General features: G+C 41.0%; 1 protein-coding gene across 3 annotated transcripts in view; it reads right to left on the bottom strand.

The window, feature by feature from the left end:
* Window positions 1-25,029, bottom strand: part of LSAMP (limbic system associated membrane protein) — a 446,642-nt gene that overhangs the window by 327,262 nt on the left and 94,351 nt on the right. Inside the window, exon 1 of one of the 3 annotated variants that reach the window (XM_053386084.1) lies at window positions 10,951-11,048. The exons of the other annotated variants lie outside the window; for them this stretch is intronic. Coding sequence (XP_053242059.1) covers window positions 10,951-11,033 — 83 coding nt within the window. The 5' untranslated portion in view covers window positions 11,034-11,048. Of the gene's footprint in view, window positions 1-10,950; window positions 11,049-25,029 lie in introns of those variants that run through there. 3 annotated transcript variants of the gene reach the window in all.

Raw genomic sequence — 25,029 nt, 5'->3', positions numbered from 1 at the left:
TGGGAATTTATTATGCTGCATTTCCGCTCAGAACTTTTACAAGAGGCCATGGAGGTCAAGCAACTTCATTGACGCAGGGGGAGAAGAAAACACCTGGGCAGGAACCAAGAGGACGGATGCGTTACTGGAGAATGTTACGAGCAGCAGCTATTTCCTAGTGCTCTATAAAGGAAGGTTAGTTCTTTTCTTCCTTAAATATCTGATGGGAAATATATAACTCTCTGGATAAAGGTCAGCTATTCATTTCTAGATTGAGAATTGCTAGGTCTCAGAACTGCCTGCACACCATGCCCTCCGACTTGGACTCCCCCCCCCCACTTTCTAATTCCAGATGTGTATAGAGTCGTCATTGAAACAACAGAAGGGGAGCAGAATGAAGGTCAAATATTGTAGTTTAGAACGAATCCTGCTTCAAATATTCTTACATTCATTCATGCAGATCATTGCAGTGCTTTGATGCACCAGCTGTAGTCATCCTGATCAGGAAATGTTCATTGTTGCCATATGTATCTACTGAGCTTTCCCACAGTGTTTTAACTGTTTTTCATAAAACCATTTCAATGACTGAGATACGTCTAAACTTGTCTGCAACCAACTCTTTCCCAAATCCTGCAATGTGGCCTTCTGTGGTATTACCAAATATCAGTGCATGAGAATGGCTTAGTGGTTGCAAATGTTTAACATCTTAAGGCAGAGCAGTATGTGTGAGCGGGATCAAACTGTCTACGCCATTTAAGACTACAAAAATCCATGATCTTCTCCAACCATGATTGTTAGAATGCCTACTTTGTGTACACAAGGTTCAAGCTTTCATCTCCAGAAACTCCAGGGAGGGCTGGGAAATGCTCCATCTTTAACCCTGGAGAGTTGTGTCAGACTGTACCAAGCTACATAGAACAATGATCCAAGACAGCTTCTTGTCTTTCTTTGTGAGACATTTTGGATCTAGATTACATCAAACAATTGAGAAAGCTATGAAGTGTGGTAGTACATATGAGAGTGGTTGAATCAGGACTGGTTCTCTGTAGTTCATTAATTGGACTTAGGAAGATAAAATTGGTATCAGAACTTCTAATGTAAATTTACCACATGACTAGATACGACTAGATAGCAGCATTAAAAACGATACTCTCATGTGCATGTGGCACTTTAAAAACACTGTGCACACATTTAAAAGCATTTCTGCATTGCTAATTTATATTCCTGGGTTTAACCTAGACGCTGAGGGTTGTATCCCAAGCTACTCTTAGGCAGTAGATATCCACCTGCATGATGGAATGTCCCCATCCACTCTTCTTCTCTACAGCCTTCCATACATCCTCAAATTTGTTCAAGAGGGTTGGAATGACACTGGATGAGATTTTGGGGGATGATGAAAGAGAGGGCAGTGCTGCTGCACAAGTGCAATTCCATGTGTTCAGCATTGGGTAGAACCCTGAAGCCTTGGTGAGCCTGTAATGTGGCATAAAGATGTTTATTGGTGTGTTCCAGGTGGCAATGGATGAATCTATTTCTAGTTTCTGTCAGTTTCATATGAGTTCAATCCCATTTCTGCATAAACTTTTTTTCTTTTTTAAAAGTATGTCCAAAAATTGTATTTTAAATACTATTCAATCGCAATGTACACATTTCTAAATGTACTTTACCCTAAAATATGTATTCTTTTATGCATTTTAGTACATTTTTAAGCCAAGAACTGTATTGCAAGATTTAAGGGAAGTGCAAAATCTGAGTGATAATTTTATTCCAATTCGTGTAAGTTGGTTTGGAAGGTGTGAATTAGGTTGATTTGCTAAAAAATGCAGATCAAACAATATTCTCCTCCATCCTTAGTTCCACTTACAATCTTTTGTACATATTTCTAAATTATTATGCACTGTTTGGTGACTGAAACAAAATACAGTGACTTACTATCTCTCTTGCTTCCTCCTATTTATGTTATACCTGCATTACTTCTAATACCACACATGGTACAGTAGAAGTGTGCACACTTTAGGTATACCATCCACACAATTTACTCAGAACAAAATATGTATGTGTGCATATTTGTGCACATACAAACACACCTATTCGTCTATCAAGCTCCTTAATGCGTTTTTGGGAAAATGTAGGTCATTACCCCATAGTCTTGCAACTGTGAAAGTATGCCCAGGGGACTGATGGAAGACTGTAGAATCAGCAGCATGTGGTATAAAGCCACACCTAGGATGGTGTTTTATGACAAACAAGTGATGTGAAGGCATGCTTTCCACCCAGTCAAAGAAAGTCAAATATATAAAATAAGCTGCAACAGAGAAGACATTATTAACAGTGGCAGCTATTAAGTGCTTACTTTATTTGTGTAAACCAGGGATGGGGAGTGGGGAACCTGATCTGACTGCTAGGCCAGATCCTTCTCCCCTAGTCCTCATAGGCAAATTTGTCAAGAGGGCAAAAGTTGTCTAGCTTTCAATCACCTGATGTCACACTGAAAAGGTGATGATCCTTGGAACTTCAAAGGACCACAGAGGGCTTGCAATGAGCCCTGCATGGTGCTCTGAAGTGTTGCAGATCACCAGGCTTGAGGTCAGCTGATGGACAGAGACTTCAAGCCTGCTTTCTGCAGCAGTTGGCTATGCAACCCAGTTTCCCATGGGGTAGCTCTTGCACAGCTGGTCCATAAGCCTTGAAATCACCACCCATTCACAGGTGGATATGCTGTTAATCAGCTGGCCCCACTTTCTTTACCTGTCCCACATCTGACATAGACGTCACCAGGTGTAGGACGGATGGATGTAACAGCCTGGCAAAACAGCCTTGCGCATCAAATGCTAGGCCTGATTAGGACTGCAGGCAGGAAGTTTCCCACTGCTGCCTTGTTAGCACTTAGCTAATAGTTGGCAGTATAAGTGACTTAATATTTAGACATAGTGCAGAATAGCCTCATTGAATCCAGCGCCTTGGGAGACGTTTTAAACTTAATCAGACACCAGAATAAACAGCAATAATATTTACTCATAGATACAAAGGGGAAGCAATTTGGATTCAGATAACAAGGTCTTTAATGCTGTGGATTCAGATAACAGGTCTGTACAATATTTCTTAGAGGGGAAAATAGAATGCAGAAACAAGCACATGTGAGGCTTGAAAACAATGAACATTACCTTGATTCCTTCTCTTTTCAGTTTAGAGTACTGTGTGAGAATATTCTGGATGCTCCCTTGCTTGTGAGAGGCCACAAAGTTTTAGAGAGGGTTATGTTGGTCTTCTATTTTATACCAGGACACTACCCCAACATCCATGCTTTTGGAAACTAAGAAACAAAAGGGGGTTCACCAATAGTATGTGAGTAGGTAAAGCTTTCTTCTTCTTCCATGTTTCCATGCTAGAGAAGACTAACTTGTTGAACGTCTGTCTTGTACACAGCTGTTAAATGCAAGGGTGTCTTGCTCTTTTCCATTGCCAATCCTATATCCTGCAAAGAGCTCAGGTTTTATCAGTTGTAAACTAATTAGACTTTCACTAATTGCTCTTAGGAAGCAATACAACATTCTGTACAAAACAAGGCAAAGTGTTTCAGAAGGTTGTGTGTGTTAAAAGAGATTTGAGATTTACAGCAACCATGGTTCAGGTGCCCATGCTTGGATAAATTCAAGACTGAATTTTTAAACAGCAAGCCGTGCATTCTAAAAGCATTTATTGCAGACGTTTATTTATACCTCGTAATAATTATAGCAATGTTATCAGCACAGGTCAAGAAGTCACCCTTTGGGAATGGAGCAGCTTTAGCAAAAGAGAGAGATTTGAGTCTTTGACATGAATATATACCATTTTAAGTGTTTATATTGGCAGCAGCAACTCTCAAGAATCTGCCTATTTCACACCATGGGTGAGGAAAAAATGAATCACCACTCCCCCCATGTTGCTCCTAATATCAGCTTAATAGCCTTCCCTGCATTTTCCATAAAGATCCCTAAGATGCCAAGAGAATGGGTAATAGCACTGGACTACACTCGGTATTGGGGACGCGGGTGGCGCTGTGGGTAAAAACCTCAGCGCCTAGGACTTGCCGATTGAAAGGTCGGCAGTTCGAATCCCCGCGGTGGGGTGCGCTCCCGTCGCTCGGTCCCAGCGCCTGCCAACCTAGCAGTTCGAAAGCACCCCCGGGTGCAAGTAGATAAATAGGGACCGCTTACTAGCGGGAAGGTAAACGGCGTTCCGTGTGCTGCGCTGGCTCGCCAGATGCAGCTTTGTCACGCTGGCCACGTGACCCGGAAGTGTCTTCGGACAGCGCTGGCCCCCGGCCTCTAGAGTGAGATGAGCGCACAACCCTAGAGTCTGTCAAGACTGGCCCGTACGGGCAGGGGTACCTTTACCTTTACCTTACACTCGGTATTTGTCACAGGCCCCCCACTCAACCAACAACAGTATAACCACAATGAGCAACTTGGCAGCCCTGATGTGGCCCATGTTCTCCCAACAACAGTACATACCCCACATAATATAGAGTGGCTATAGGAGATTCAATACTAGTCCTACTCAAAATAGATCCATTGAAGTCAGTGGGCATGACTATGTCCAACTGGTGTACTCTGAGTAGGATTTCAGAATAAAACACGTATTGATGAGGATCTTCATTTGAATTTGCATTGTTAAAGGTGTGTTTACACACAGAGATGGGGCATTCAATTAAACCTGAACTAGAAAGAGCATGAAATTCTGTCTCTGTGGCTATCTTTTGTTTTGGAGTAGTATGCTTCTCTTCCAGTCACAGCTAAACTAAAATCCTGGATTTCTCAATTTTCTCAAACAGAACCAAGATCTTTCTTCTTCTTTGCTTTAATCTAGAGAAAAACATCCAGAGGCACACACCTACACACTGAGGAAGAGCTAAAAACAGCTTTAAAATGAATCAGGAAGTCCTCCATTATCTGGGAAAGAGACTTCCTGAAGACTTTATGAAGCCAGTTTTGCATTCTTCCTTGGGTGCCTGTATGACTAATATTTTTCTATAGCACTCGTCAATCACAGCTCTGACTTCACCCATTAGCTAAGAACATTGAAAGGTATAGACAAGCTCATTTCTCACCAAGCAATTGCTTACTGCCTGCATATTTTGTTTTGCTTCCTCGTTTTGCTTCAGACCCCACTTTTTGAAAGAGCTGGATACAGACTTTTTAATAAAAACAAAACCAAACAAATGAAAACCCAGAATCTGGATGCTCTGAGACCAGCACAGCACTAACCTCTGTTTCCGCTTCTTGGTAGGTTTGTTTCTGAATCAGTAAGTAAATCACAAATCCAAACCTTGCCAGTCCCCTCTTCCCCACTCTGAAAATGAGGACTTTCAGGTAAAGTGGAGATGGCTTAGAAAGCCATCCGATATATGTGTTTGAAAATGGCTTATACAAACACACCAGTAAAAATGATTTCTGCCAGGATAATAGCCTAAGTTGTTGTAATGACTGAACTAGCCTGCATGCATACTCAGTGCAAATTTGTATCAGAGCACGTGAAGGGAAATATAACACTGGAAGTGTATCTAACAACCATTAGCTAATCCAAGTCTGCCTGTGTGCTCACGTATAGCAGTGGTCTTAATTCTCTACATGCTGATCCTTATTCAGGCACAATGTTACCACAAACAAACACAACAGGAAGATTTCCAGTTTGGAGGATCATTTGGGTGGGTGGGGGACAACCAATGGTGAAAAAAAGTCTTCCAAAACTGTTGCAGAGAATGAAAAACAGGGTGTTGGTGTGGCTGAAACCTTGAGCAGAAGCAGACATTTGCAACATTTTGTTACAGATCTGCTTGTATATAAATATAAATTTTAAAAGAAACCAAACAGCGCTGCAAACTATTTATAAGGGCCACATCCTTCCAAATCAGGCTGATGTTTGCTTAGGAGAACCCTCTGGGTGAGAGCAATTCAGTTTAATTCAGTGAACAATTATCAACATGACAAGCTACGGAACCGCTGGCATGACAGGCGGACACAGAAGGGAAAAGGACTGGCACTATTGGGATTTTCTCAGGTGTGAGTGGGAGCCCAGCAGGATAAGATACAGTTTGGGGGTCTTTCTTTTCAGCCTGCCATAGCAGAACCGCACAGAGCTGATAGCATGGGGCTGCTATAAAAGAAACACATCATCACCCTCCCATTCCTGCTTCTACTGAGGCCATCTCCAGACTGTTGGTATTTTGCAGGAGGCATTCAAGCACATACCAGGAAATGTAGGTTTGCATAATTAAAGTTGATTAAATTGCTCTGTCGCTGTGGTGCACCAGATCCACTTTTTCAAATTAAAAAAGGGACTATTTTCAGTTAGGTAGGTGCTGGGGAAATGCACTGAAAAGTGAAGGATGAATGACTGATTACTGGGAAGATCTGCAAACACCATGCAAGCAAATCCAGATGGATGCTCATTGTTGTATAACCTCTTTGCAAACATCAGAACCAATGTTCAGTAATGACCTGATATAGACTAACCTGCACATATGCTTTGTGTAAGCAAATCAGGATGCTCAATAAATAGGACATCTGGAGGAGCCCTGAATTACTCTTAGTAATGGGACAGTCTTTTGTAACTGGCATACATTAATTGCACGCAGCCAGTTGCTAAACTGATTTCTCATCAGCGGGTAATGCACCAGGGTCTGCAGCTGCCCTGCTGTGCCTCATGCCCCTATGGAACCACAGGCAAACCAAACAGCTTTGCTCATTGGCCCAATCTTTTTTTACTCCCATGTATCACTCTATGTCAACTCCTCTTTTGTTACTCTTCCTGCTGCATTATTTAAGTGAATATATATCTTCATTATTGCTTTCCATCAGCCTTTCCCTTCAAGGTGGGGTTGCAGGGATAGAATGTAAGGGACATCTATTCAAAATAATCCACTGTACATGTGGGCTTGAGCATACTGCAGTCATTAAAGAGAAGGCTGAACACCTTAGGGCACCCTGAAATAAGGTAGCTGATTTACTATTGTATTTTGCTCTGGGCAAGGATATTGCCAGATACTGTACAAGAAACAGAACTTCAGTTTCAAGCTTTCCAAGGAGAAAACACACTACATATTGCATGAAGAGGTACACTCTGAGCACCCATGTTTCTGTCTTTCTAAACCCAATCCTTTAAACATTATGGAGAGGCTTAACACACACTTTGGAGTATCTGCAAGACTCTAGTGATAATTTAGGCAGCAACTAAGGTGGCATAGCTAGCACACACCTGACATGGGTAGCTAGCTACACAATTAAGGAAGGTAAATGAATATTCCAACCTTGCTGCACAGTTATTAATTAAACAGGATTTCACCCCAGAGGTGGAGGCATTTGTGTAATTAATGTAACCATCTGTGTACGTGGAGGTAGTTTTGCAAAGCACTTAGAAACCCTCTGAGATACAAATGTGAGATGGTGATGAAGATGGTGATGGCAGCAGTGGAAGTTTTCTCTCTCTAAGTGTGGGTTTTGTCTCTGAATACAGTGTCAAATGCTACCCCACTTGCACAAGAAAAGACAGTGACATACTGGCAACCTTCACAATGTTTAGGCTGTACATATAAAGTCTTATTAATTATCTGAATAAGGAGTACATAAAGAATGTGGCCTTTCAGTTCCATTCATATCACCATGCTTGCAGTGAGGACGAGGGTAATGATACAAAGTGTGATGTCAGTTGGTGAGGTCTGCATACAGAAACACATGAAGACTGGTGAGTATAATATGGCATTTGTGCCACACAATATCGTGGGAACTAAGAACAAAAGGTAGACACAATTCCTCAGTTTTCGACTCATCTTAGCACCCATTCTCAAACACCCAACCTGCAACATGGGACCCACTTTTACTTTGCCACCTTGCCTGAAATCGAATGTGCAGAAAATAAATCTGGGGAACAGTCATTTCCCTTAGAACATAGTACAGGCAGCACTATTCTTTGTTAGATGCTGTAGTTTGTGGGATTTATGGCCAGCAGCTTCTCTTACTCTGAAGCAATACCAAAAGTATTTTTCCCTTTTACTTTGCAATGCCTTGCCATTTTATTTATTTATTTTTTATTTATTTCATCAATTTACTTAGGTAAAAGGTGACTAGTTTTCACTTTCACCCCAATTCCTGCCCCCTCCTGCCCCCTGCTTTTCTGCCACCCCATTGCCCAAGACAACTTGCAAGGTTCCCTGTGTGCAAAAGAGGCTCCTCTAAACAAGGGCAGAGCATATTCCTCACTGGCAGATTCTGGTAGGCTCATATGGGTAGAAGCGGTATTGCAGTCCGGAGCCATATCAGGCTTTATAGGTCAAATCCAGTACTTTGAATTTGGCCTGAGAACTAACTGGTAGCCCGTGTAGTCAGGCCAGGATCGGTGTAATAAGCTCAAACCATCTTGCCCCAGTGAGTAACCTGGCTGCCGAATCTCCTCTGAGATGATACACATTGGTAAGAAGAGGTATGACAAGTCTGGAATTAGGAGGATTCAAAGCTATGAACATCATCTGCCTGTATTCCTCAACTTTGGTTTCCTGCTTCCTAAATGTTGGGACTGGACTTCTTATTCAATCCATATCTAAGACTTTATTAAAGTGCTGTGCCAGCACCCCAATAATCTTTGGGAATGGAGCTTGTCATAGTCGTATCTTTTGTCGCACTGTGCTGGCTTTTTCCAGTCAGTTTCCCGAGATGGGTAGCCAATTGAGAACTTCAACAGCATCCCGTAATAACATCCATACCAACAGTATTGTTACACATGGATGCTGGACATTCATGTTCAGTTTTGCTCACTTAAGGACATGACTGTTTATGGAACAGCCTTTTCTCCCCCCTCCCTCTGCAGTCTATTCCATCCCCAAACCATCAGACCTACTTTGCAGGTCTTCCCAGAGCTGCCGACTGTCAGAACAACTTCAGCTGCAGCAGCGATGGGCCCCATGCCACCAGCAGCATCCATGGCCTTCCAGCGGCTGACAAGGACTAATTAGGAAATGAAACATTAGTTAAGTCGCTCTCAATTAGGGCCGGGATAACGTTTTCCTGGCAGCGCTGGGGCGCTTTAACTGCTGGTCCCACGATGACGGTGAGCACATCAGACTTGCTGAAGGAGCTTTAATGTTTAACATATGTTGGAGGATTACAGAAAACCTTTCAGCTGTGACATTTTCTGTGTGCTCCCTGCTTTTTCTATCCCCTGCAGCAAACACTGAATGGTGAGAGCTACAGCAAAAGAAAGACGCTCAAAGCAATTGCCAACGAGGAAAAAAACAACCCCACCACACATTTTAATGCATGCTTGTGATGAACAGTCATCTCTCCTCCTTGCAAAAACCAAACCAACAAGTCTCTAACCAAGACCAAGCTCTGATACGTTTCCTATTACCAAAGCATTAAAAAATGGGGAGGTCAAGAAAGAGGTGAGGCTTGAATGTCAACAAAAAACAGATGTAAAGGACCTCAGAGAACAGAAAGCAATAAGCAAAAACCTAATCCCCACGAATAGCATATTTTTTAAAAAGCTTGTTACCATAGAGGAAAATTTTATTTGGGGTGGGGTATAATAGAGAACTAAAATTTCTATGTTCAAACACACAGGCTTTTCATGCAGTGGAACAGCTTGTATGAAATGTGATAGCAGAAATTAAACATAACTGGAAGTGAAGATTCAGATTCCAAGCTCCCTTGGAAAATGCACTAATCATAGCTCAAGGGTAAATTGTTAAATATTTATTATTAGTACTAGTAGTATTTTTTACATTTATAAGTCACTTTAGACAAAGGGGAAAGTCTCAAAGTGACCTGAAAAGACAAGGCAAGATAAAACATGAAGAGCACATGTTCTGCAGGCAGAGGGTCTCAAGTTCATTCACTATCATCTCCGGTAGGAAGGATCAAGTAGTAGTATGAAAGAGCTCCCTCTGCCTGAGACCCTACAAAGCTGGACAAATAGTCCAAAGAAAAACAACTTAGCTATGGGGCTGGGGCACTGAAGATCACACCTGACTTCAAATGTAACCCTCTCCTTTGATTTTGGCCCATTCCATAGATTGCAGGATGGACTTGGCTGTGAAATGGCAACTGTAGAACAGGGGTTGGGAGTCTGTGCTTCCCCAGATTTTGTAGGACCACCCCAGCATAGTCAAGGATGATGGGAGTTATAGTCCAGCAAGAGAGCTACAGCTTCTCCACCTCCACTGTAGCAAAGGTGGATTTAGGGAAGTGCCATCTGTTCACCTACACTGGGTACCGAGTCAAGAGGCAACAATGACGAACAACAGAAAGTGAGAGGTGGGGGTGGGGAGTGCCAAATGTTGGTGTCGCACAAGGCATTGTTGAAATTCTAAAGCCCAAAATCTGCCACTGGCTGTAGACTGGCTCTCATAAACTAACTATATGAGAAGATGGTAGAATAGTTTGGTTGTTGGGCTTGGCTTGGTCATGAAGTTCAAATTAGTTCACTGGGTGGGTCTAACGTATCTCTCAGCCTAACACATCTCACAGGGTTGTTGTGAGAGTTTGCAAGAAGAACACACTGCGAAGTGTGCCTTGTGTAGTTTGACTATGAATACGAGAAACTGAAGTTAACTGGAGCTTTTCTACTAACAGCAAACCTAGATGTGATGTTAACTATGTCTCCAAGAAATTTACTTCTCTGGGTGGACATGCAAGGGATTGTGCTATTACTGCATCTGATTGTGAAGGTGATTAGTATCTGCTGTTTTTTATTCTTTTTTTCAAAATTATGTTATGTTGATTTCATAGGGTGCTCTCTATCTCTTGAATTATGCAAAATAACAAACACATGTTCTATATTTGCTGTATGCAAAATAATTCAACATTTTGTAAATGTCTCCAGAGTTCCCAGCTCGATGCCTCCTCCCAAGACCTCTCCACATACAGCATATCAGGGAGACTAGATGCCTGGGAAATTTGTGCCTGCTGTCCCTACTCCAACTTCTGAGTATTCACCTACCTTTTCTGTACAGTGTTGTGTTTACAAGCTGTACGTGCATAGGCTTTGTATGCAGAATCTGTTCGCTGCAGCGTACAAATCATGCAGGCAGATCCTATATGTGTTCAGCTTCTGCACAATGAGATTAATTTTAAGTGGTTTGGGTGGGGTCAGCAGGTATGAGCTTTACACATACACCAGTTTTCATTCTCTTTGGTAAGTCAGCAGGGCTCCACTAGATTCTGATTGAAAGGGGGAAGATAGTTCCTCCCCTTTGTCCCTTTCCTGAGGTCCTGCTTCTGAAATCCCCCAAAAGGCCATTGATTTCATCAAGTGTTTTCTACACAAATGTCTTCAGAATTTTCCAAGTGAAACATCATTCATTGATATTGTTCTGGATTCCTTTAAGTTCAATTGAAGCTTTTCATTAGATTGCGATGATCTCATAGGATTACAGAACTTGCTTCAGATGCAAAAGGTCAAAAATTCACAGCAGTGCCACAGCTTCATGAAGTTCACACACTATTGTTTCCAGAACAGGATCCTGATTTGACAATTATCTTTTCTTTTTCTGTAAATAAAATGTATGTCTAAGTGACTACTTGGCTAACTATGAACTTTAATATTCCTAAACAGGCAAACCTTTCTTCAGAATCAATTGTAGAAGGCCCTGAGACAGGTTTGTGTGTGTGTAAATATTTAACAAAATTTAAGAAGCGGCTTAGTTATGCTGGCCACATGACTCAGAAGCTGGACGCCGGCTCCCTCGGCCAATAAAGCGAGATGAGCGCCACAAACTCAGAGTTGGTCACGACTGGACCTAATGGTCAGGGTTCCCTTTACCTTTACCTAACTTAAATTTGCACCTTCTTACAATTTCTAGCGGATGATTTTCCTACTGTAAATGCATTATCTGTTAGTGTCAGAAAAGTTAGCTGATGAAAATATAAATTAAAAGAGGAAAAGGGTTTTTTCACAACTTCCATTTCTCCCATTGATGAAACTTCATCGAAAATGACTGAATGGCTCCCTTTGTGGGCAGGATAAATTTACCTGCATTAGCAAATACACTTTTCTTTCAGTAAGCATGAATACATTTCCATTGGCAAGAGACTCAAGAGTCACACAAGTTACTTTTACTACTGAAAATTTCTAAATGATTCTGTAAAATTTTAATTTGGCTGCATTCACATGCATACTAAGCTTGGTTTATGAAACCATACAGTTTGTGAATTGTTTGATACCCTGGATACCCCCACTTTTTCACTTTGCACGAGTGTGTAAACAAACCACAATGGGACTAGTTTAACGTTATGCCCAAATCTAGGATTGTGATTTAATTCTACCCCAACAAACCACAACAAACTAATAGAGATTATCATTTTGGCAAAACAATCCACAATCCCAGGTTTGGATATAATGCTTAGCTAGTCCCTTTGTGGTTTGCTTACCCACTTGTACAAAGGAAGGAGTGAAGTGGCAGTGCTTGAGTTGCATGGACTAGCACTCAGCTTGTGCACAGTATGAATCAATAAACAAGGGTTTGTGACTTAGCATTATGTGCAAACATGGCCATCATCTACGGTTACCTATTTCTACAAAGGTCATATGTTCCAGAGGTATAAGGAAAAGACACATCCAGGCAATTATGTTTCACACCTTAAGGAGCCATCCCTCTCCATTTCCTCACTTGTTTTCGGATGCTTGAGGAATTCCATCAAATTCTGATATGAATTTATCTGATCCATGCTAATGGGCAAATCAGAATATCTCTGCCTATCAAATTTTGCATTTATCTGAATGTTATTATGCAACTCTTGCCTCTATATATCAAGACGTCTTTTAAAATGAGTATTTTGACATTAAATGCATTTAGAAAACGTGTGTTTTGAAAGAAAAACATGTTTATAAATACATATTGAGAAAATGGATTCAAAATTTCTTATTTAAATACATATTTAGATGCAAATTTTCATGCAGGTTTTTTTTTAAAAAAAATAATCAGCCGATTAATGTGGAAATGAGAGAAAAATGCAAGAGTGACACAGAATGGAAACAAACTGATATACTGTTTTAAGGTTTAGGTATAAGGGATGGTTAGAGAGGGATGTAAGAGACTAGTTAGTTACAACCAGTCATTGAAAAAGGAAGTGGAACATTGTGTTTTAATCTACCGGTAATTATTCAACTTAAAACAAAATTTCTACACTACGTTGCCCTGAGCCACCCAAATATAAAGCATAAATATATAACATGTCACCCAAAGGTTAACTATTTTTATTTCCCAAGATGACTAGATACCAATCCATCACCGGAGGCACTTTTAAACCACAGCCATTTATTCAAACAAATGAATTGGTTTTAGCTGAAGCATGGCTAATGGGAACTGTAAATTAGCTCGCTCAAGAATAGCCACAAAGCCTGCCAGATGGGACACTGAAAGAGAAATGAACATGTGTGCCATCATGTACGGAAATCACATCAGGAGATCGGCTGCAGTTGCAAAGAGAGGAAGCATGTCTATAATTGTCCAAAAGCACTTTATTCCTTTAATGCTGCTTCTATGATTTGAGCACACTTGAGGAGACAAAAGAGGGTGGGGGAAGAAGTTGAATTATTAATTCTGTGCAGACCCTGATAGTTTAGGAATACCGAGGACTTCAAAGAACTCATGGAAAGAAGGCAGCTAGACAACTTCATCAGGGTCCAGTAACACATGAAATATGAGCCCAGGAGTGAAGATTCCCTAGCATAGGTGGAAGATAGGGCAGTTTGAAGGAAAAACAGAAGGGAAGGCAGGGGTCTTAAGAGGTCACTGGTAAAAAGGCAGTAGAGGAAAAATTAGCAATGGTAATAACTTGCTACTCCTGAGGGGAAGAAGAGACTTCTGATACATTTCTGCACTCCATCTGTTACCTTTTACACATGAAAAGAAAACTATTTACAAATACATATAATGTTTTCTTCACATCAAACAGTAGACAGGTAGCCTCATAGTGGAGGGATGGAATGAGGAGTTATCAGCACTGTTCTGCTTTATGGAAATGGGTGTTCTGTTTTAGATGTCAGGGGCTGCAATGGAACCTTCCATGTTGACAGGTGTCAGAAAGTGCATATCCCTTATGATCTAACCTACCAGGCGATGCCAACACAGCATTGGATTCTTTCCCTATGGAAGCAAAAACAAACTAAGATCCATACGTGACAGGGGTGGGGAAACTGTGGCTCTCCAGATGCTGTTGGACTCCGGGTCCCATCAGCCTCAGCAAGCATGGGGCAAATGTTAGGGGTGATGGGATGTATAGTCTTTGCTGCAAGACCTGCTCCCTGCTTGGCTGGCCTTTTCCTATCTGGCCTGGTACACTCTGGCTGCAAAACGTCTGCTTCTGCCAAAGGAACCAGAGACCACCCTTGCTTTGAGTCCTGCAAGACCTGCTGCTCAAGCCGTCTAGAGACCATTGGGGTGGGGTATTGTTTGGGAGTTTTTGCTGGGGTGAAGATTTAATTTTTGAAATATTTAAATTTTGGTGTTATTGGTATTGTGTGTTTATACCTTTCTTGATAGACCTTATTATGTGAGGATTGTTTAGTTTCATTGCATACTTATTGTGAAGTTTTTATTTACTGTTTATGACTACTTAAATGTTATTTTTGTAATTCTGTAAATCTTTCGATATTGTAAGCTAACAAGCATGGTTTAACTTTGGAAAGGTGCATACAAATAAACAATGATGAAGATAGTCCAGCAACATCTGGAGGACCTGAGTTTTTCTATATGACAAAAGTGACCAGGGCAATAATTGTCTGATCACAGATATCCCCTTACTGAATGCTCCAGCTGGAATTTGCCATTCAGCATCATATGCTTTTGGATAAGACTGATGATCTATATCCAATCTGCTTTGAAATCTGGTTCAGCACTGAAACGACTTTGGTTGCCCTGATGCTGGGATAAAGACAGGGAGAGTATGATCTTGTTAATTCTCCTAGCTCTCTTAGGTGCTTTTGACACCATCAAGCTTGGCATCTTTCTGGGTTGAGGATTGGGTGCTCCTATCATCATTGAGCTCCTCTGCATGTTTTATTTTCTCAGGTAAGCACTCCTTGATCCACTCCCACAGTCTTCCTTTAGCATAGATTCCCTGCCTTATGGAATTTCTTCTCCATTCCCTGCAACCCACTATTGGGGGTTTCTTGGCCCTGTGACCTTCCTTTCCAACTCCTGCTACTTCTGTTCCTTCCCTTCTGAGGCAAAGCTTCTCTCCAGCTCATCCCTCTGTCCCTGTGCTCCTCCAGGCTCTTTCTCTTGCAAAATCTCCTTTCTCTACCCTCCACCTTTCTGACTCCAGCCTCTCCAGAGCTATCACCCTACCTGCTTTCTCTCTCTCTCAGTTTGGGACTCTCCTGGGAAGTGCAGCCAGCTGCATTTTTATTCTTCAGCCATGTGCACATTCCTCAGTTCTGACTGTGGTGCCGGGAGGATGCCTCCCTTCCGGAAGGGTCATCAATCCTGCTGGCAGCTGCGGAGCTGGTTCCTGACATGGATTATCACCCAATAACAATCTGATTTAATAACATGTCCATTGGTTAAGACTTCCTCTGTACCTTGGGCATTTTGTGCCTGGCTTATGCCAACTTTAGTACTCGTACCTATTTTCATCTCACCCGGTGTACCAGTGGATATATCACTGTCTAAATAAATCTCCAATCCTGTTTGAATCTCATTAATCACTTAGCCTCAATTACATCTCTTGACAGTGAGTTCCACCGATGCACGTTTACGCACTGTGTACAAGTACACTTCCTTTACAAAGCTGCATTTTTAATATTTAAATTTAATTGATGTTCCTCTTTTGTGTTCCGCTCGGAAAGTAAATAGAAGCTGTTGGTTGACCTTCACGATTCTGTTCATTATTTTCACACCTCTATCACGTCTCCTCTTATTTGTCTCTGCTGAAGTAAATACGACTAATCTTCTTAATCTCTCTTTATAAGGAAGCCTGTTAAAGACTCTAATCATCCCCGTTGCCCTTCTCTTAGTTCTTTCTATTTTTACTGTCTATCCTTTTGGAGAAAGGGTGTGTGTAGCATCTTTGAGCATAGTATACAAAACATATTTCTTATTCATTTTATAACAGTTGGTTATCTCACCCTCCCAATACCCTTCTTTCCCCCTGGTTTCTTTTAAAAGACATGCATTATGCAGGGTAGTAAATGACTGGAAAAGTAGGTGCAGAAAAAACTATAAATTGTAGATGACAAACCTGAAACATGGGTGCCAAAAGTGGAATAGGCAGCAAGGTGGTAACAGGATCAGTACTGTTCATGGATTAGCTATGAAATTGAACCAGGCATGCACTGGTGCTTTTTTTTTTTTACTTGCACAGTTGTCAGGGGGGCACCTATGCATTGTAGCACACACTGCAGTGGTGCTGTATCATACTTTGGACAAATTGTAGCGATGCCATTGGAGTTTTAATTATCTGATTTGAAATATGAATTTGTTGAGCTGCTAATAGCCAGATACCTCTATGCTTGTGGGCTACCCAATGACATGTGGGCCTGCCACAGGGGCAGACCTTGCTATGGAAGGTGTCAAGTCAGTGTATTCAGGGCCAGGCAGAAATTTGCTTTCAGACAAATTGGGCCTTTCTGGGGGTTTCACCTACCTCACAGCAAGTCTCACAACTTTATGGTGAATCCATTGGGCTGGATCTTTAATTGAACCAGACAGGGGGTGCCCCTTGCTCCTCAGGATCAAGGTATCCCTTTAATGGGATCCTGGGGGAAGTGGTTTTATCCTGATGCCCAGATGGGAGCTGACAGGCCATAGGACACCAAGTGGTGACCTTGAGGGGGTTGCCCTGATTTGATGTTCTCCATAGGGCAACCCTTAACCATGTCTAGCATCCACCAGCAATCAAGCTGGTTGATGTCAGGATATGCACCCAATGCTGATGCCAAAACCTGCTAACTTCTATAATCAATAAAAGTTGTGGCCTGTATGAAATCCCGATATGGTTGTCTTTAGTTACAACTAATATCATGACTGCTCCATCCTATCCACAGATCCATTGCGCCTGGGCCCATAAGTAGGCTTCATTGAGTCAATAGGACTTACTTCCAGCTAAGTGTGCAGGACTTAGTTGTGATGCATGTGTGAAACATGGATCCTTATAGTATTGGTCCATCTAATTTGCTATTGGCCTGACTGACTGACAGTGACTCTCCAGAATTTGAGGCAGGAACTTTCCCTACCTGAAGACACCAGAGACTATATGTTGGACCTTCTGAATACAAAGCATTTGCTCCACCACTGCAAAAGGAGAAACTTTGAAAATAACAACAGGCAAAACAAAACTACTAAGGCTGCAATGAATCAGTGATACCATTTGGGTCAATTCCATTTTTTCCCCTGCAGACACAAGGGTGCTGTTTTCCTCTAAGGCACTGAAACCCTCTTGTGTTTCTGAGAGAGGCCCCAGTGGTGGTTAAATTTCCAAGCAGCTCGCCAACATCACTGGTTCTAAAACTAAAATTCCAGGGGCAGGGTAGTGGTAAAATGAAAAGCATATGAGTGTGTGTGCTTCAACATTACAAGCTGGTAGATAATCCTTAGTAAACAAATAAGCTTTGTTCAAACACATGCCTAGAAATTCATAAATATCAAACTGATTCCATAGAGCTGAAGGGAGTTCTCCCTTCAATTCTGAACTATAGTACAGTTGCTAAGAAAGTACCCTACCACTTTAATACTCTTGCTGTATTGATATTGACTCTTTCCCCTATCTTTTGCTTTGAAAAAACAGGGATCAATCGGCTAAACTAAACAGTTTCAACTGGAGAAATTTCAGTATAGACCACTCCTCCTCTTCTAATGTCAGGATTGTAACCAAATTGTTTTGTGGATACAATCATTTTCCATGGTTGCAAAGAACCTTTGGGGAAGCAGTTCAGTTCTACAATGCACCCAGCTTCCTTTCATGTGTATGGTGTATTTCGTGTGTATCACATGTGCTCTCTCTGCATGCTTTCCCTGATCATGAGAAGTTTCCTTCCCTGTCACATGTACTGTATGTTGAAATCTGTGATCTACTATTAATAAAAACAGGTAGTGTGCGAACTGAAAATGGGAGTGGGTTTTGAAAGCATATTTTTAGAAATACAATAAATGTTTTCCTTTCATTTCCTTTCAAATGTGCCTGCATTCTCACTGTTTCATTTTTCTTCTTTTTAATGGTTAAGAAAAAACTGATAACCAAAATTTTTAGATTCCCAATAGAAATAGATATACACACACCGCTACCAACAAACCCTGGTTTCATTCATCAAAACTTGCTTTTCTTTTTTTAGAAAATAGAAAGAATTTTATCAGGGTGGGAAATCTTTCATAATTTTTTATTTGGAGGAATGATTGTTTGAAAAAAGAAAACTGTTTCCATTAGAAAACTTTTGATGGACTCATGGTAGATGTGGCTCTGTAGGTAGCAATATACTTAGAATGAAGCAATACATTTAGAGGAGAGCCAGGGAGGATAATCAATCTAGAGGCTGGCTTATCAGATGAGAGTGTTGGTCTTCTGTGCATTTATGAGGGATAGACCTGCTTAGTATTTTGCTCATGATGTGTTCTCCTACCTCTGTGAACCAAAATGACTCTCCTCTGATTCTAGAGTATGCATCTTAATTTAGTTTGCTCACAAATACCTTGTTAAACAATAGCCCAGCCTCTAGAGATCACACCAAGAGTTCAGTTTCACACCCCTGTCAATTCTCTGTACTGTACCCAAGCGAAAGTAAGGGGTTCAGGTTACACTGGCCATAAAGTCTATTAATCTCTGAATGAATGTGTATTTTTGCAACATATCCGGCTCCATCAGCAACGTAGCATTTCCATTATTTTCCTTAAGGCAAGCCATGTAAAGAGTATACATAATCATCAAAGGCTGCCACTACTATAAACAATCAGAGCACAGCTAAGCCTCTGAAAGTCCAAGTATGTACGTGATGGCAATTTATTAAGACAGGAAGTAAACTTCACAAAATTATCTTCTCCCACAATGAATATGAACACAGTGAACTATTTACCATGTAGGAGTTCACTATGGTATGCACATGACCACTTAGTAAGCAAGATTTCTACAGCATCTTTCCGAGAATGAAGAATTATATACATAACAGGTGCAGCAATCTTTTAGTGTGAGAGAAAAAATTCAAATAAAGAATAAATCATAGTTTGGCAAGCACATAAAAATAAACAAAAAGTCCATACACATTATCTCATTGATTCTTAGGCCTTCACCAAACTTCTCACTTTATAAACAGATGTTGTGTATTCTATAGCTTCAGGTTTTAGGTCATATAGCAAGCAGCTTCCTATCTCAAGCATTATGTTGTTGTTGGCATTTGTCTGTCTTGGGAGAAAATGGAGTGCCCCTCTAGGGGTGCACTGCTGTGTTAGCAGCACTGAAGTGACCTGCCTGGGGCACAGGTTTGGGCAGTGTATATGGAGGTCCTGGGCTGCCCAGATGATAAGACCCCGCTTTCCTTGCCTCACTGATACGGTCCAAAGAAAAGAAGAGCAATATGTTTGGCACCAGCTTGCCTGCAGGAGTTGCTCTCATCTTAAAGGGGGGGAAAAACATTCTGTGTTTCAACAGAGAAAGCTAAGAAAACAAAGCAAAAAATACAGTTGAAAGAGCAACAACACCAAACTTACACTGGCACCCTCTGTGACAGCACAGGTTGCAGACTGCACTGTGGGAAGAAGGGGAGACAAGTGAAGTAGCTAACCCAGCTTCTCCTTTGATATTCCTCACTACCACTAAGTGGATATTTTTATTCCCTGGATGCCTCCACTGAAGGACCCTTTAACCTCTGGAATTTGGCCCAGACGACTCTCTGTGCTGGGCAAGGTGGTCAGATAATTAAGCATGGGGTGAAGAACAAGGCCTTAAAGATTTTTTTTCATCCAAGAAACAACTTTAGCTTTTACTAAAGGCATCTGAAAGGCAGCCACTTAAAGTTATTGCAAAGATTTTTTTATTTTAGTTTTAGAAAATTCTTGAACAGTTTGAAAAGTCAACCATTAAGAACCAAATGGAAGTAACATGGGGGGGGGAATCATCCTGCTAAAATAAACTGGACTGTTTCCCTGCCCAAGCCAATCCTTGGCAGTACTTCAGTTCTTGGGCTGAACTTTTTACCCTTCTGTAAACTTTTGAATGTTCTGATCACAACAAGTCTGCAAAGTAGAAAACAACCATATAACAAAAAGTGCAAAATAAAATGCTGGAATAATTATATTCCTTCTCATCAAAGCTAGGTTTTCCTCATCAAAGTCACCAAAAGATTGTTCATCTTTGGAAGAGGCAACCTTACAACCTGTGCATTTGCCTGAACCATAGTGAACCTTCTTCACACTGTCTAATTTCATCAGGAACAGAAATGCTGGTAAACAGCATCCAACATCTCCAAAAAGTCTAACCAGGTAACAAATGGACAAACCATCAAGATGAATGGGAGACTGATAGTTCGCTACAAGTACCTCTGCTGCCCCTGTAAAGGGGTTGGGAAGTTTTGCTTTTATTTGGACCAAAATTTCATTTTCATTTGACAAATCCCTCCCAAACATGTGATTGTCCACACAAAACCAAGCAAGGTTTTAAAAAATGGCTGCAGTTTTCTTCAAAATTAGGACTAATCTGCTGTATATAGCAGTGATGTCACCACATGGGGTTATCCTCCACTGCAAATAATTGGCTGCCACATCAGGAGGAGGCCAAAGAAATCAAATGGGTAAGTGGCCTTAAGAATTTGCTGTGGGTAGGAGAACCAGATATGGGCCTTCCATTTTCTGTAGCAGTCCCAGTTCTAGAGTAATGTCTATTTACACACTCTGAGAATTGGGATCCCTCTTTGGTTTGAACAAGGCATACTGACTGATATAAATGAAGATAATGTCTCCTTGTGTGTCCTCTGAAGAGAACAAGTGCTTGGGATCATCTTGGTTCCCTTTAGAATAAAGCTGTGAAATTATAGCAAATTTCATACAGCATTAACTCTTTGACATGGCTTCTGTGGATGTTGTTATGTGCCAGTCCTTCCTAAAGAAAAGCTGGGGTTTCCATACAATAAGTCCAAAAGTTTAATGCCTATACTTGATGATTAGGAGTGTTCCTTATTAAATCCTCTTGCCTGCAATGGTACATAGTGACTGTGGATATGACTGGAGCCAAGGTAAGCATGTTAAGAGTTTTTGTTAAGCACACTCCCCAAATGAGGAATCTTCTCCCTAAGTTAGGCACACTGGAATAGGGTAAACGAAGGGAAATAAGATTTATAAATTAGAAAGAATGAGTGGTGGAAATTAAGAGGGATGTTTATACATTAGTAGACAGTCAGCCTTTGTAGTCAGCATAGCCTAGTCATTGTTGGTACTGTCATCATCATCATAATCTATTTATAGTCAATTTCATGCAAGGTGTTCGAGGCAGCATACGGAGGTCTTTCCCCATTTTATCTTCACAACTCTATCAAGTAGGTTATGTTGGAAGATGGTGACCAGCCCACACGAGCTTCATATCTAACTGAGGATCTGAACCCGTGTCTTTCTGGTACTAAGCTGACACTCTAACCACTAAATCACATTGTCATTGGCCATCACCATTTCTGCCTGGTCAGGCCACTCCTACTGTAGACTGCTGCGATTGGATGTGACTTGAAATTACAAAGTAGGCATCTACTTTTCTATGATACTCACCTAGTCCTGCTACTGTGCACCAAGTATAGTTTACAATGCAACATTTATGGATCAGTATATTTCCACACAGGTATCTATCTTATAGACAGCCTCCTGTGTAGCCACCACTGAAATTAATAAGAGCTATTTTCCCACCACTTGTTCTACTGGTGGTTTTGTGTGCATGCCAAGTCTATCAATGTGGTTTTAGTGAATTTTAAGATAACATTTGCATCAAAGGGCCTTTGGAAGCTGAAAAGCACAAGCGTTTAGGTATGGCTCGAAGAAATGTCCAATTGGGCAACATGCAGTGAAAGAAAAATTGCTATGGGATTTATGTGTTCACTCTGCCCACAAGGTTGAATCTGAACTGCTGCACTTTTCAGCAATCGGAGGAGCAAGTAGTAGATACCAAAATCATACAGTGAATCATTTGAGTCTAAAAGGAGAGAGAGAGAGAGAGAGAATGTAAGAAATGTACTACTAATTATTTTCTGTGGTGGAAATAGAAAACCACTAGAAACTCTATAGAATGGAAGGGAAATCTGGTATAGTAAACATTGTAATATGGACAGACTATCTTTAGAAACTGTAAATTTGGGTGGGCAAAAGGTAGATCGTTATCCACTTGTAGATATTTGGGTGATTTAAAGAAGGTCAGCAAGGATTTTTAACTCCCAACTATTTAACCATGGCAACAAAGAGAGCTTCCAGATTACCTGTTTATTGAACATTCATCCTGATTTGTTTGCAAGTTTAGACAACGTCTATCAGCTATTTAGTGAGCATTCACTCTGAATGTAGTAATTTCCTTAGTTATAAATGGATGCTTATATTGTCTGTAACATCAGGTTCCTATTATGCAATGTCATTAAAACCCCATTTCAGGATATTTGTGGTGGCACATCCTGCTGCAATTGTAATTGTTGGTGGAATTTTTACATGGCCACTTTTTGGACCCAATGAATCCATGCTGAAAATCATAGACAACACATTGCCAACAAAGCAGTAGTTCTGATCAGATCAGGGGTTCTGTGAGGGAGCTCCCCTAAGGTTAGCTGACTCTCAAATCAAACTTTACTTGTGCCTTAAGGAGTCCTAAAAGCTGCAGACAAACATAGGAATATCAATGAGAGTGGTAGTCCAGCGGCCATTTAGCTGTTGTTCTCTTGGGGACAGCACTATCTATTGATCTCAGGGTTAAAAAAGACAAAAGCTATATGGATGTTCCAAGGGCTTTGGTCCACTCCTAATAATAGCTCAAAGTGCTGGGTTACTTCTCAAACATCTTGAAAAAAGAGCAGCAAGCACACCACTAAATCAAACCAGAGAAGGCTTAAAATGGGTTTTGAAACAAGTCTTGTGTGGGAAACAAATGCAGTGAGGTCAAGATGCCAAGAGGTACAAAGGCCAAAGGCCCACAAGGCTATAAAACTAACTGAATTATCCAGAAATTAACACATTGGGGTCACTCGGAAGACGTAGGACTTAATGATGGAAGGTTATTAGGTAAAACCCAGGTGGTTTCTCAAAGCTGCTGTTTTGCAGTGAGCAATGGCACAGTTATATGGAGCAGCTGTGCCTGTGGGAACTGCATGTTTCAGAAAGAAACAGACTTGTTTAATGGCTAGTGGAAATGAAAGGTCATTGACAAAAGATTTAAGGTCAAATTAGATGTGATGTCACATGCTTATCATGTAACATCCTTTTTTTAAAAAAAAACAACAACCCACTAAAGGGAGGGTACTCATAACTATTTGGGATCCCAGCAGGCAGGGAGAGAGATTTAACCCTTTTCTCCATTTCTAACATGCTGACAAGTGTCTGAATCACGTTGCTGCCTTGGAAGAAAACCCCTCACTAGTACCAATGCAAATTGCACCTTCCAGTGTGCAAATTTCATCGGTGCAACATATGGACCTGGCTAAGTTTGACATCTTCAGGGAAGGTCCTTCTCTCAGTCCTTCCACCTTCAAAGGCACACTTGGTGGGGACATGAGGAGAGGGCCTTCTCAGTGGCTGCTTTCAAACTCCCTGGAGAAGCCAGACTGGCTCCCTACTTATTGTTCTTCCTCTGATAGGATTAAGCCTTCTAGTTCCAACAGGCTTTTGAGAATTGACTGCTTTTAATGAAATGGCTCGTGCTATACTGTTTTATTGCAATTATTTGTAGGTTTTAAACATATTTTATACACATATAAGATTTTTATTCCATTAATGTTTAATTGTTTTTAATGATTTAATGTATTTTTTCTGTTTTAAGCAATTCTTGTTTTTATACATAAGCAACCTTAATAAAGGCGGGCTATAAATAAAAATATGATGATGATGATGATGATGATGACCTCTCTTCGGGAACCTGCAGACTCATTTGTTCATGTTAAGCCATAGTTCTGCTTAGTGTTCTATGTGAACTGACCCATTTTCTTGTATCATGCTGGCCAGAGCAGTTGGGAACCACTGTGTGACTTGGCAGCCACCTCTTACATGATTGTGCCGTTCTTCATATGCTGTTTTGTAAATTCAGCATTTGTATACACTATCATCTTTTCAACTTTTGTCAGAATTTCCTTTCAACCCTTCACTGTGACTTAAGCAGTGAAAATACTCTGTGGATTTTCACCCACGAATCAACACAATAAAAAGAAGTGACAGCTTTATTAAGCATATTACATATTGAACAGCCTTAAACTGAATCGGACCACTGGACCATGTACTCCTATACTATCTAGTTCAGCAAGCAGCAGCTCTCCAAAGTCTCATGCAAAAGTCTTTTTCAGCTCTGTTACATGAAAATGTTTTAAATGGAGATGCCTAGCACCAAGTTTTGAGCTGTTGCTTATGAGACAACAGCAGATGAGTCTGTGCAGCCTATTATAAGCATATACGAGTCTCCAAATTTTAACTTCCTTGTGAACAGGCTCTTTATCCTTTTACAAATCACATAGGTTTACAGAATATTGATAGGTATGTCAGTGCCCAGCCTTCTGCTCAAGATTTTGGATGCAACCGCACACACTTCCATTGATCTTCACAGACAGTACAAGGATGTGCAACTCCAGGGCACCTAACAAAAGAACACAGCTGCTTGGCACACACGTCTCTCTGCAGGTTGGACTTCAGATACTGTATTAATCCCCAGGCCTTCTTTGGGAAATGAAAGTCCTTGACTCAGGCACGAATGTTACTGGCAAAGTTCCCATTACTGTAAAACAGCCTACCAGTAACCACCCCACGCTCTCATGTATGCATGTCTTAGCTCACTCTCTGCATCCTCCTAAGGTCATTACACCATAATTCAATACCTCATTTCCTTTTCAGGGTATGCACAGGTCCAAAAATAGTGCTAAAGTTTCACT

This window comes from Podarcis raffonei, chromosome 4, assembly GCF_027172205.1.
Source record: "Podarcis raffonei isolate rPodRaf1 chromosome 4, rPodRaf1.pri, whole genome shotgun sequence".
NCBI classification, from domain to species: domain Eukaryota; kingdom Metazoa; phylum Chordata; class Lepidosauria; order Squamata; family Lacertidae; genus Podarcis; species Podarcis raffonei.
This window is presented reverse-complemented; position numbering and strand designations above follow the sequence as displayed.